General features: G+C 55.4%; 2 protein-coding genes across 2 annotated transcripts in view; one reads left to right on the forward strand and one right to left on the reverse strand.

Moving 5' to 3' along the window:
* TTC38 (tetratricopeptide repeat domain 38) overlaps window positions 1-10,346 on the reverse strand; it is a gene marked incomplete in the record, with an annotated part of 21,244 nt that extends 10,898 nt beyond the window's left edge. The window contains 6 exon segments of the mRNA XM_027766750.1: window positions 873-948; window positions 4,335-4,508; window positions 5,703-5,874; window positions 7,053-7,134; window positions 8,980-9,057; window positions 10,049-10,346. Of these exon segments, the coding sequence (XP_027622551.1) occupies window positions 873-948; window positions 4,335-4,508; window positions 5,703-5,874; window positions 7,053-7,134; window positions 8,980-9,057; window positions 10,049-10,081 (615 nt within the window).
* The window catches only part of PKDREJ (polycystin family receptor for egg jelly), a 13,394-nt gene continuing 11,903 nt past the window's right edge, over window positions 10,080-11,570 (forward strand). Inside the window, exon 1 of the mRNA XM_027766751.1 lies at window positions 10,080-10,090. Within this exon, the coding sequence (XP_027622552.1) occupies window positions 10,080-10,090 (11 nt within the window). The remainder of the gene's footprint in view (window positions 10,091-11,570) is intronic.

Consider the following 11,570-nt stretch of genomic DNA (forward strand, 5'->3'; position numbering starts at 1 on the left):
GGTTGCCCGGGGCCAGGACCAGCGTCTCAAGGGCCACGGAGCCAGTGCCAGGCTGGGCTCTGATGCCTAATGGCTACGATCCCAACGACCAGCCCTGCCTCCCATGTGCCCAGGGCGTTCTAACACGGATGCTTGCGGTGCCAGGCTGGGCTCTGATGCCTAACGACTACAATCCCAACGACCAGCCCTGCCTCCCGTGTGCCCAGGGCGTTCTAACACGGATGCTTGCTGCCAACGAGGATCCTTGCCCAGTTCACAGGAGGAAACTGAGGCTCAGGAGGCTAAGCAACAGGTGTGAGGCCACACAGCTGAGTGGCAGCTGAGTGGCAGCTCCAGCTCAAAGCTGGAGCGGGGTGGGAGGGGCCCGCACCCTCTGCGCCTGCAGCCTCCCTACCGTGGTAGCCAAGTCACCTCCAGCTGCCCAGCTGCTCTGGGCCCGTTCCCCCGTGGAGGGGCCACTGATGCTGCCATCCTCTGGGGGCTGTGGCAGAGACAGCAGACAGCGTGGGCACGGACCACATGAGCACGTGCTCGAGGGAGCACGGCTGCCTCCTGACACTCACACACACGTGACCACGCACACAGCTTTCAGGCTCAGACACAGCTGGCTGTGACGGCACCACTGCTGATGACAATGGGTGCCCGAGCTCCCAGCGCAGTGTGGCAGGCAGGACACTGGACCAAGTCTCGCCCGGAAGCATCGCTCCTGTCACTGTTCCCTCGAGTTTGCTGAGCACCTGGTAAGCGCCAGGCACAGGACACTGAGGTCCACAGAGGTCCACAGAGGTCCTGAGGACAGGGCCCTGGTGTGGTCTGCCCCACCCGACTGCCACTCCCTGAAGGGTCAGCCACCTCAGACCGAGCTCACTCACCTCTTTGGCAAGCTTTTCCGCCTGATCGTACAAGTTGGTCTCCATGAGCCCGAAGGAATAGATGCCTTTCACATAGCTGAGAACAGAGAAAGACTAGGCCTGACCACGCGGCAGCGGCTGGGCGGACGCGACCCCACAGAGACCCGCCGTAGTCCCGACTCCAGTCCCGAGAGCATGACCTTACTGGGAAGAGGGTCTTTGCAGAGTCACACCACACTGGGTAGGCCCGCAGCCAGCAGTGCCCTTACAAGACAGCCATGTGAGACAGACACAGAGACATGGTGAGATGGCCCGGAGAGACGACGCAAAGCTAGGGTGATGTGACCACACGCCATGGCACAAGGACAGTGCAGCCACTCCAGGCTGGAGAGGCGGGGGGGTCCTCCCCTGGAGCCCTTGGAGGCTCTGGACTGCTGGCCCCAATCCAGACCTCTGGCTGCTTAAGCTGGGAAGACATGTCTGTCACTTTGAGTCCCCAGTTCAAGGCCCTGCCACCGCCACCCTTGAAGGTTGGTCCACATCCAGACCACACCGAGCTCTGTCACTCAGCAAGTCCACACTTCCACTGAGGGACAAGGTGCCTTTCCTCAGCTGCGTTATCATCCCACACCAGCTCGGTCTACACAGCAGGCCCTCTCCTTGATTAGCACCCCACCTCCTAAGACCTCAATGCAGCAGCTCCCCTGAGGACACGAGGTTCTGCTCCCTCCTGTCCACCTGGTGACAGCATGCAGGAGCACCTCCCAGGAAGCGTCACGGGCTCCTCCACTGGCCCTGCAACACCACCACTGCCCTCTGCTCAGCCAGGACACATGCCCTGGACAGCCAGGCTCCTCCCAACAGCCAGAGCTCCCAGAGCCCTCGTCTGCCCATGTCACTCTCAGCCAGGCCCAGGCCAGGAAGGGCCGGATCCCCCTGGTTGAGTCAGTGCAGGCTTCCGTCCCTCCTCTAACCACAGCACCATGGGTCCGGGTGTCATGGTGAGAGGGATGTGGCTCTCTATGGCTTCTCAGGGTTAAGAGAAAAGGAGGTGGAGTGAGAGTCTCTTCTGGAGACACAGGTGTTGTCTTCACCACTCTGCATGGTGAATCCCAGCTGGTACTATTCACTGAAGCACTGTTCTACGACAGCGGCTTTCAGACTGAGCTTTAAAAAATAAATGCGTACAGGGACCAGCAGTTAGCGTGATGGCTATGTCACTGGACTCCCATGTAGTTGACCGCGGTTCACCCCGGTGACTTGAACCTCACACCAGGCACGTGTGCGTGCGTGCCCAAGATCCCGAGAGGAGAATGGAGGAGAAGGGATTGTGGCGTGACCATCCCCCCTGGGGGGTGATTTCTTGCTTTCTATCTCTCTGTCTCTCTCTGTCTGGCAAGCACATGTACCCTATAGCAAAAACCTCTCGAAAAATAAATAAATAAATAAATGCGTACTGACCCTTAGCAGGATCATTCAGCCCTCAGCGTGTAGATGTTTACTGAGTGCTTACCGTTAACAGACACTGTCCGGCTCTCCCGAGGGTTAGTTTTTGTGCCGATGTGGTCAGGTCATGGTTCTCAGTTGCTCGGTCAAAAACCAGTCTAGGCGTTCTATTTATATTTTAGGTAGACTTTTTTTTTTTTTAAGAATTATTTATTCAATTTTATTTATTCATTCATTTATTTTAATTTGACCAGAGAGAGACAGAGAGAGCGTGGGAGCGAGCAAGAGAGCGAGCGAACAAAGGGAAAGTGGGAAAACAAGCCTCCAGATCCGGGACTCGAACCGTGGTTGGCCATGTGGGAATGTCCAGTGCCTTAACCACCACGCCACCTGCTGGTCCCCAAGTAGACTTTTTGCTATAGGGCATGTGTGCTTGCTGGAGAGCCAGAGAACGTGAGAAATCACACTCCAGTGGGGATGGCCATGCTGTAATCCCTTCTCCTCCATTCTCCTTCTGAGATTTTGGCCACACATGCACATGTGCCTGGCATGAGTTTCAAGCCAGTGGGTTCAGGACTTGAAACACAGTTGACCATGTGGGAGTCCAGCACCTTAACCACTATACAACCTGCTGGCTCCTTTACTTATTTTTTTTTAGTTTTGCCAGACATGGGGCCAAGAGGTAGCATGGTGTTTAACTGTGTGGTTGACCATGATTCGAGTCCCAGACTCAGTGGCTTGAAACTCACACCAGGCACATGTGCATGTGTGCCCCAAATCCTGAGAGAATGGAGGAGAAGGGATTCAGCATGGCCATCTCCCCTGGGGAGTGATATCTTACTTTCTGTCTCTGTCTTTTCAGTAAGTGCATGCACCCTACAGCAAAAATCTCTCTCAAAAAAAAAAAAAAAATTTGCCAGAGGGTGTATGCACTTGCGTGGTCATGCCACAATCCCTTCTCCTCCATTTCTCCATCCTTTCTGGATTTGGGGCAGGCCTACAAGTTTCGCAAGTAACCAGGTCTGGGACTCAAACCACACGGTCATTCATACAGGATTCAGTCACCTCAATCCCCAGGCCATGGGCTGGCCCTTGTATTTTTCAAAGAAATGATGACTATGTAAGTCAGCAGACTCTGAGTAAAACAAATTCCCTCTGTAACGTGGGAAGGCCTCATCTAATCAGCTGAAGGATTTAAGAGAAAAGACTGAGGTTCTGAGGAGGAGTTCTGCCTCCAGACTTCCTTGGGACAGACTGTAATGTGGATTTGTGCAGGAATTTTCAGCCTGCCACCTGCCCTACAGATTTTCAATTTGTCAACCCTTACACCTTGACATGAGTTAATTCCTTAAAATAATTTCTTATTAATGCTCTTGAGAGAGAAAGAGCAATAATGAAAGAGAGAAAGAGAGAGATCCCATAGGTTGTGTCTCTGGAAAACCTGACTGATACAGTTCTTCACTCTAGAAGCCCTTTTGGCCCTCACGCAATGCCATGGTCAAGACTGATCACGAGGGGTGGACACGGGGCTGTTCACACATCCCAAGCACAGGGCAGAACTGTACTTCCTGGTCTTCTCCGTGTAGGTCAGGTCATATGGGTGGGTCTGATCAGTTCTGGCCAGTGACTTGGGAGTGGCAAGGTGTCCCTTTCATGCTGAGCACTTCATTGCCACGGTGAGCCCTCAGGAGAGTGTCCTTCATTCTTAGCAACAGGTGTGTCCATTTGCTTCCTCAGCTGAGCTCCTGGAGAGACCAGGGCCACGGTCACAGAACCCACAGCCCTCCTAAGAGGGACACGTAACATGGGTGAGAACTAAACCCTTGTGTGAAGCTTTGGAGAGTAAGGTCTGGGGTGATGCTCACTTACTGTCTCTGTCTCTCTCCGGCAAGAGCATGCACCCTGTGGCAAAAAAATATTTTAAAAAAGAAGAAAGAAAGAAAGAAAGAGAAAGAGAGAAAAAGAGAGAAAGAAAGGAAGAGAAAGGAAGAGAGAGAAAGGAAGAGATGAACGATGTGCTTTCCAAGCAGCACATACCTGCTAAGGGGGACGTCAGGGGTCCAGAAAGGGTAAACTCGAGCAACAGAATCCCGCATCTGTTCCTGGTAGCCCAGGTAAAAATAGGCATCGTGGGAAAATTTCAGGGCCAGCATATCTGTCGGGTGGTCGCGGAGAATCTGTTCCCAGAGCTCACAGGCTTTTGGAAAGTTCCTGGAAACCAAGAGCGACTTCTCAGCAGTGTGGAACACAAAGGCCACACACGGGGACGTGAAGGTGCCGTTTCTTGCCAGGTCAGGGTCTGTGTTTGACGGATTAAAAACCCCGTCAGGTTGTGGCTCAGAAAGTTGAAAAACCAATGGGGAATTTTACTCTCTAGTTTTAAGCAGAAGAATAAAAGGTAGTTTAACAAACTGCCAAAGACAATTGCACCGGAGACCAGGCCTCACTGCAGGACGTCTCCGACGGGGGGGATCCCACAACTGCATCTCTCACCAGGAAGATGGCCGGGCAGGGCTTTCTCTGTCAGGGCCTGGAGCCCCTGAGATCATGCAAGTGTACGGTGAGCTTAGTTCACCTGGCCCGCAAGGCATCACACCTGCCAGGGCAGACACATGCCCATTCCCTAGGAGGGGTCAGGGGTGCGGACATCTGCAACGCAGCGGGCAGCGGCGCCCAGGGCGCATCAGGGCAGGAGCATACAGGTGAGCGCAGAGAGAAACAGAGGAGTGGAGAGAGGGAGAAAGTAACTCCGATGGGGTGTGATCACACAATCCCCTCTCCATCCATCACGCTGCGATTTGGGGCACACATGCCCAGCATGTCTTTCAAGCTGCTGGGTGGGATTCGAACCATGGTCAGCCATTTGGGATCCAGTTCCCATTAACCACCAGGGCATAGGGCCGGCCCCAAGTGAACATTTTCTTCTTTCTTCTGTCCTCCAAATATTTCTGTAATGTAGTCATATTATTTTTATAATGAAAACGCCCAATCTGGGGGCCGGTAGGCAGCATGGTAGTTAAGGGCGCTGGAGTCCCACATGACCAACCATGGTTGAGTCCCAGACCTGGCAGCTTGCTTTCTCACTTTTCCTCTCTCTCTCTCTCTCACTCTCTCTCTGGTCAAATTAAAATAAATAAATAAATAAAGTTAAATAAAGTAATTCTTAAACAACTACCCAATCTATTTAATGAAATAAAACCAGTTACTTCAAACGCTAAGTTGGGCACCCTGGCCAACTCCTTCCTCCTCCAGCACCGACTGCAGGTTCACAGCAGATGATGCAATTTTCAGTCAGACGGTGGGTGGGTGAGGATCACTTCAGCCACCCCCTCCCAGGGCATTGGATAGCCTGTGGCATCACTCAGCGAGCCCCGCGCTCTGAGCATCAGCCAGGGAGCCCCTCACCCCTTGGCAAACGTCTCTACTGCAGACACGTGCAGCCGCTCCCGCTGTGTCAGTGGCTGGGATCTGGAAATGTCCACCATAGTCCTCACAGCCAGGTCCAGCTCTTTGTCCAGCCTCACGGAGCTTCCAGTGCCAATCAACACAAGGCCGTTGGAGATGGCGTGGCCCATTGCTGGCAAGAGGTTAGAAAACAGCTGGGGACTCGGACAGTCCAGCCTGCACGGCCCAGGCCCCATGTGTGAAACACACCGAGTCCCAGAAGGTGCGCCCAGGCGATGGCAGTCCCCAGCCCAGCCTCGGCCCTCCGTGCAGAGGGGGAACGGCTCTAAATACACTCAGTTTTCCAGCGTTCCGCTGAGTACCAGAGCCCAAAGAACCTCCCCCTCACCAAACGACTCAGCAAGGAGCTGCCTGCAGTCCCCTCGGTGACACTCACATGGCCAGCATGCGGCCTCAAGGGCACTCGGTGGGTGTTTGGGGGGTTGGCCCAGGGAGCCCCAGAGTATAGACAATGCTCTCACAGGCTGAGAGTTGCAGGGGATGTGTGCCAGGGACCTTCCTGGGCTTCCAAGCCCCACCTTGAGAGAGCCCAAGTGTCCACAGGTGCTCAGACCTGGGGCCAGTCATAGCATAGGACCCCCATGCGGCTCCTGCTCTGACCTGAGGTGCCCCTGGCTACTGGCACCCCCGGCTACTGGCACCCCGAGGCTGGACTGAACTCCCCAGCTCTCACCCCCTCTGTCCTCGGCAGGATGGTATCAGCGCCCTGCCTTTGGTCTGACCAACTGTGGCAGGGTGGGAGGGGGCCCTCCTGCCTGCTCGCCCCTCACATCCTGGGCCCTTACCCCACACTGGGGCTGGCCACCTATGTGCTCGCCTTCCCCTGCCACCATTCGCAGCTTGGCTGGGGTGCCAGCTCCTGTCTCCCATCACCACCACCCACCCCAGCGACCCAGGGGAGTCCCCCAGTAAAGGCTAGAGAGCTGTCTCCTGTGCTCCAGGGGTCTGGGCTGCGGACTCAGAGAGCCTCGACTAACTGCAGCCCTCAACCACCAGCTGGGTGGCCTCTAGGCATGGGACTCTCAGAGCCTCAGCTTCCACAGCTGAGAAATGGGCTCAGCATCTCCTTGCAGAGGGGACGGCAACTAGAGGGAAAAACCTGAAAAACACTTCCTATAGAACTTGGCGTCTCCAGGGGCAGCTGTCACTCTAGACATGTGGGATGTGCCCATTCCTCCCTCTGTGAACGCCAGCCGGCCATCTCCCAACCCAGCCAAGTCCCGGTGGGCAGAGGCCCGGGCTGGTCGGAGCCGTACAATAGGGCTTCTCACCGGGGAGGGCATTACTCACCGAAGGTCGGGTCGGCTGCTCTGAGCTTCGACAAGCAGCCCTCAATGCCACCGAGACTCTTGTCATTGGTCCATTTCACATACTGCAACAGGAGAGGTGAGACTGAGGTGTCCTCACAGAGCTGGCGTCTGCAGACCATTTCAATGCCGCCATGCATCTAAGTCCGGGGCACTGCGTGTGTTCTAGACTCTAACCCAAAGAAAGCGTAGCTTTGCTGATCTCCCTTGGAGAGAGTAAATACCCAACTCAGGGCACGCTTTCTAGGGCTGGTTATGCCACCATTTCCAGAATGAAGGCTTTCCCAACAGGTGACCTGCCACACCAGCTTATTAGGTCCTGGGGGGCCTTGAAATTGGTGACCACAACAGAAACGTTCTTGTTTCTTATTCTTTTATCTTTTTATTTTTCAAAACAATCACAGTGAACATTCATAGTAGAGAGTTAATGACACAAAAGCTGAAAGACAAATCTTATTTTATCCCATCACCGTTTTTGGTAATTTTGTGTATTTGTTTTTCTAGACTGTTTTCATTTTTTTAATTTAAAAAATGTTTTAATTTTGCCAGAGGGCACAAGAGGTCACCTGAGGAAGAGAGAGAAAGAGAGACAGACAGACAGAAAGCACAGCCTATGAGGCGTGGCCACGCCACAGTACCTTCTCCAGCTCTCCCTCCTTTCAGGGTTTTGGGCACACACGCGCACACACCTGGTGTGTTTTTAAGTCACTGAGTCCAGGCCTTGAACTGTGCAGCTGGCCGTGTGAGACCCAGCCACCGCCTGTACCACCATGCCAAGATGGGCCCTCTGGGCCTCCTTTTTTTTTCTTCTTCTTCTTTTGGAGAGGTTTTTGCTATAGGGCGTGTATGCTCACCAGAAAGACAGAGAGAAAGAGACAGAAAGCAAGAAATCACCCAGAGGGGATGGTCACACTGCAATCCCTTTTCCTCCATTTTCCTCTCGGATCTTGGGCCCGCACAGACACGCGTCCGGCGTGAGTTTAAGCCACTGGGTCCAGGACTCAAACCGCAGTTGACTACATGGGAGTCCAGAGACATAGCCGTTACGCTAACTGCTGGTCCCCTATTTTAAACACCTATTTTAAATCTGCACGGACTCTACAAGGCGCCCTTCCAGCTGTCTGACCTACGTCCTCACAGAACTAGCAGCAGGATCCAGGGGCACTGGCACAGAGGGGAGGACCCAGGCTGTGAAGCGGGACAGCAGCCACCGCCCAGGCTGGAGGCCGGAAGGGGGAAGGTGGCCATTAACAAACCACCCCTCCCCAAAGGCAGGCAGGTTCAGGAAGGGGTAGGGCCGGCATTAAGCCTGAAACAGACAAGTAGCTCAAGTGCTCACAGAGGGGTCCTGGGTGAGGACAGGCTGGGAGCAGGAGAGCCCCGGAACACAGCTGAACACTGCTCACGGCACTCCATTGGCTTTCTCTCGCTCGGCCAGTCTTTACCTCGCTGAGCAACCTCCACTGAAGCCTATTCAACTCTCTGGGCCTGTTTCCTCACTTGCCAAACAAACTACCTGGCCCTGACTCCTGAGACCCTTCCTCGTGCTAAAGCTGCAGGCCTCTTTGCTGGTGCAGAAATGACCGTCAAGTGGCAGAATGTCTCAGCACAGCCAGAGGCGAGACCGAGGTATTCCTAATCTGCCCTGGGGTGGGATGCCATACCCTAAACAGCAGAGCCCTACAACAAACCCCAGCACCCCACAGAACTGCCCCTCCTGGCAAGCTCATTGGTGCGTGCCCACCCTCGGGGGCCTTCAGCTGAGGTGCTGTCACCCACGGCATGAGCTGGCAAGAATGGCTCCACACGCTCCCATGTCCTCCAGTTCAGAGTGTCCAGAGTTATGGTAGTCTACTACTTTAAAAAGTATCCATCCCCAGAAGGGCCACCATGTCTCATGGTGGGCATACCTGGGTCACGGTAGCATCAAACAGCTTGCAGGCCTCATTGCTCGGGGTGGAGAGTGGGAGTCCCGCGTCCTTCCAGGCCTACGCACAACAGAAAGGAACACAGACCTTACTCTGTGGGCCCACAACCTTGGACGCCCACAAAGCCCAGCCCCTGATACACATCACCGATCTCCAAAGGCCTGGCAGCTGTGCAGGCACTGGCTCCTGGCCTGGCCACCCCGGGTCTGCCAGAGTTCACAGAGAAACCAGAGGGCAAGCTGAGCCCAGGCCCTGTAGGGCCTGCTCCTAATCCTGCCACCTTGGGCTGCGGCCTCTCAGGCAAGGTCCTCCTCTCACACCCTTGGCGGGTCCCTCTGCAAAATGGGCTTCGAGGGGACCAAATGGGTGACGGTGAAGTGTCCTGAGGGGAGCAGACACTTGGTAGGTCTGGTGGTGATCTTGCCACGCAGTTGGGATAGGTTCTGCCATCCGGGGACCAGCTCCTCCCAGCTCTGGGCTGCATCAGAGGAGACAAGGGGGCAAGTCCGGCCCTGGAACCTCTGCTGCTGCCCCATGGGCTCACTGGAGCGGCTGTCTTTGGAGCGGGGCGGGGCTCGCAGTTCAGTGGCTCCCCCCGGCAGAGGAAATGCCCTTGGTTCCTGGCCAGCACAGAGGGCTGGGTATTGGGTGGCTGCTGCGGACTGGCTGCTTGGTCCTCTGACCTCAACCTTCCTTGTTGGCAACATGGGCTCAGGTTCCCTGCTCGGTCACCAGGTGTCCCTGCTGTACCACGCATGCTCAATGAGTTTGTTTTTAGGAGGTCCGGAGAGTCTTCCTGAAACCCCAACAGGCCTGGTTTGTTTTCCTCGTTGAAGGGCCCCCCGGGAGGCCCCTCCACGCGCGGCCGCGGAAGCGCCCTAGCGCCGGACCAGGTGCACCGCCAGGACGCCTCGCCGGTGCCCGCCTCGCCGGTGCCCGCCCGCGCCCCCGGCCTGACCCACCCGGGTTACCCACAGGTCCCATCCCGTCCTGCCTGGCGCCTGGCGACCCTGGGACCTCGGAGGACCCGGCTAGCGCGACTTCCGCGTACCTGGCAGTCGCGCAGCGGAGCGGACGCCGCCATGGTGCGCTGGTTTGGGGTTCAGGGATTTCGGGCTGCAGGGGCTCCAGACTTCAGGGGCCCCGAGGTTCAAAGAAGCTAAGGACTCCGGGCTCGTCGCGGCCACGACCTTCCGGGGAGAGGGTGGAGTTCGGCACGAATAGGGCGGGACACCCTGGGGCGGGGCGAGGTGGCCGCGCTCTCCCTCTCGCTCACTGGGGGTTTCAGACAGAAGCGCCCTGGCGGGGAAAGTCGGCAGTCCCTGAAGCTCCGCCCCACAGCACCCCGCCTGCAAGCTCTCCCCGGGGCGGTGCTGGGAGGGGCGTCCGCAAGAACCCGGACCAGGCGCGAGGGGCGCACCAGCCTGCCTCATTCGCCTGGGAGCCCAGAGCCGGAGGGCCTAGGGATGCGCCCCTGTGGTCCAGCCCGCTCCTGCCTCCCTCTCCTCCGACCCCCGCCAGACCTAGTGGGGACCCTCCTGGGGAGGAGGCTGCAGTCAGAGTTCCTTTGTGACAGCTGTCACTTTCAAGTTCTGTACAGTCCCACTGGGAAGCGCGTAACACGCGGGCACGAGGTCATTTCTGGCCTGTATGTCCTGCCAGATTTACCGCCTCACTGGGCTGCAGCCAGGGTGCATGCCTTCCCCTTCTCAAGGACTTGCAGCAGAAACACTGCTCTCCTCTCCGTGTTGCCAGCAGGGGGACCAAGCTCTGCCATCAGCCAAAAGCAGCTCTGGGCCACAGGACTCTCTCTGCCAGGCCCTCCCAAGGGAGAGGATGGGTGCACAGGCACATCTCGTTTTTATTTAAAATGTTGTGTTTTGTTCATTGTGGACTTTTTGCATTCATCTCGATTTTCAAATATGCTGCATTAAAATGCTGTTTTATTTAAGAGTTGAGATTATAAAACTCATTGAAGAAAACATAAAGGTAAATCTTCATGACCTTGGATTCAGCAATGGATTCTTCCATACAACACCAAAAGGGCTGGGCAGGCCTGTAGTCCAGTGGTTAAGGGAACCAGATCCTACATGGCCTACCACAGTTTAAATCCTGGCCTGGTGGCTTGAAAAACATGCCAGGTGCAAGTGTGTGTGCCCCAGATCCCAGCAGGACAGAGAAATGGAGAAGGGGTTACAGTGTGAATATGTCCCATTGGATAGGGTGCTTTCTCTCTCTCCGTTTCTCCATGGCTCTCTGACAAGTACAGATGCCCTTTGGCAAATTAACAACCACAACCAAAAAAAAAAAAAGAAAGAGAGGAAAAGAAAGAATGAAAAAGACAAGCAATGACAATAGAAAATAGGTAAATTGAATTTCACCAAAATTAAGAACTTGCATAAAGGGACACTATCAGGAAAGTGAAAAGACAAACTACAGAATGCGAGAAAGTATTTCAAATCATGTACTGGATTGGGAACCAGCAGTTAACGTAATGGCTATGTCGCTGGGCTCCCACGTAGTCGACCACGGTTCGCGTCCCGGACCCGGTGGCTTAAAACTCACGCCAGGCG

The sequence above is a fragment of the Tupaia chinensis genome, unplaced genomic scaffold (genome assembly GCF_000334495.1).
Source record: "Tupaia chinensis unplaced genomic scaffold, TupChi_1.0 Scaffold143651_1, whole genome shotgun sequence".
In the NCBI taxonomy this organism is placed as follows: Eukaryota; Metazoa; Chordata; class Mammalia; order Scandentia; family Tupaiidae; genus Tupaia; species Tupaia belangeri.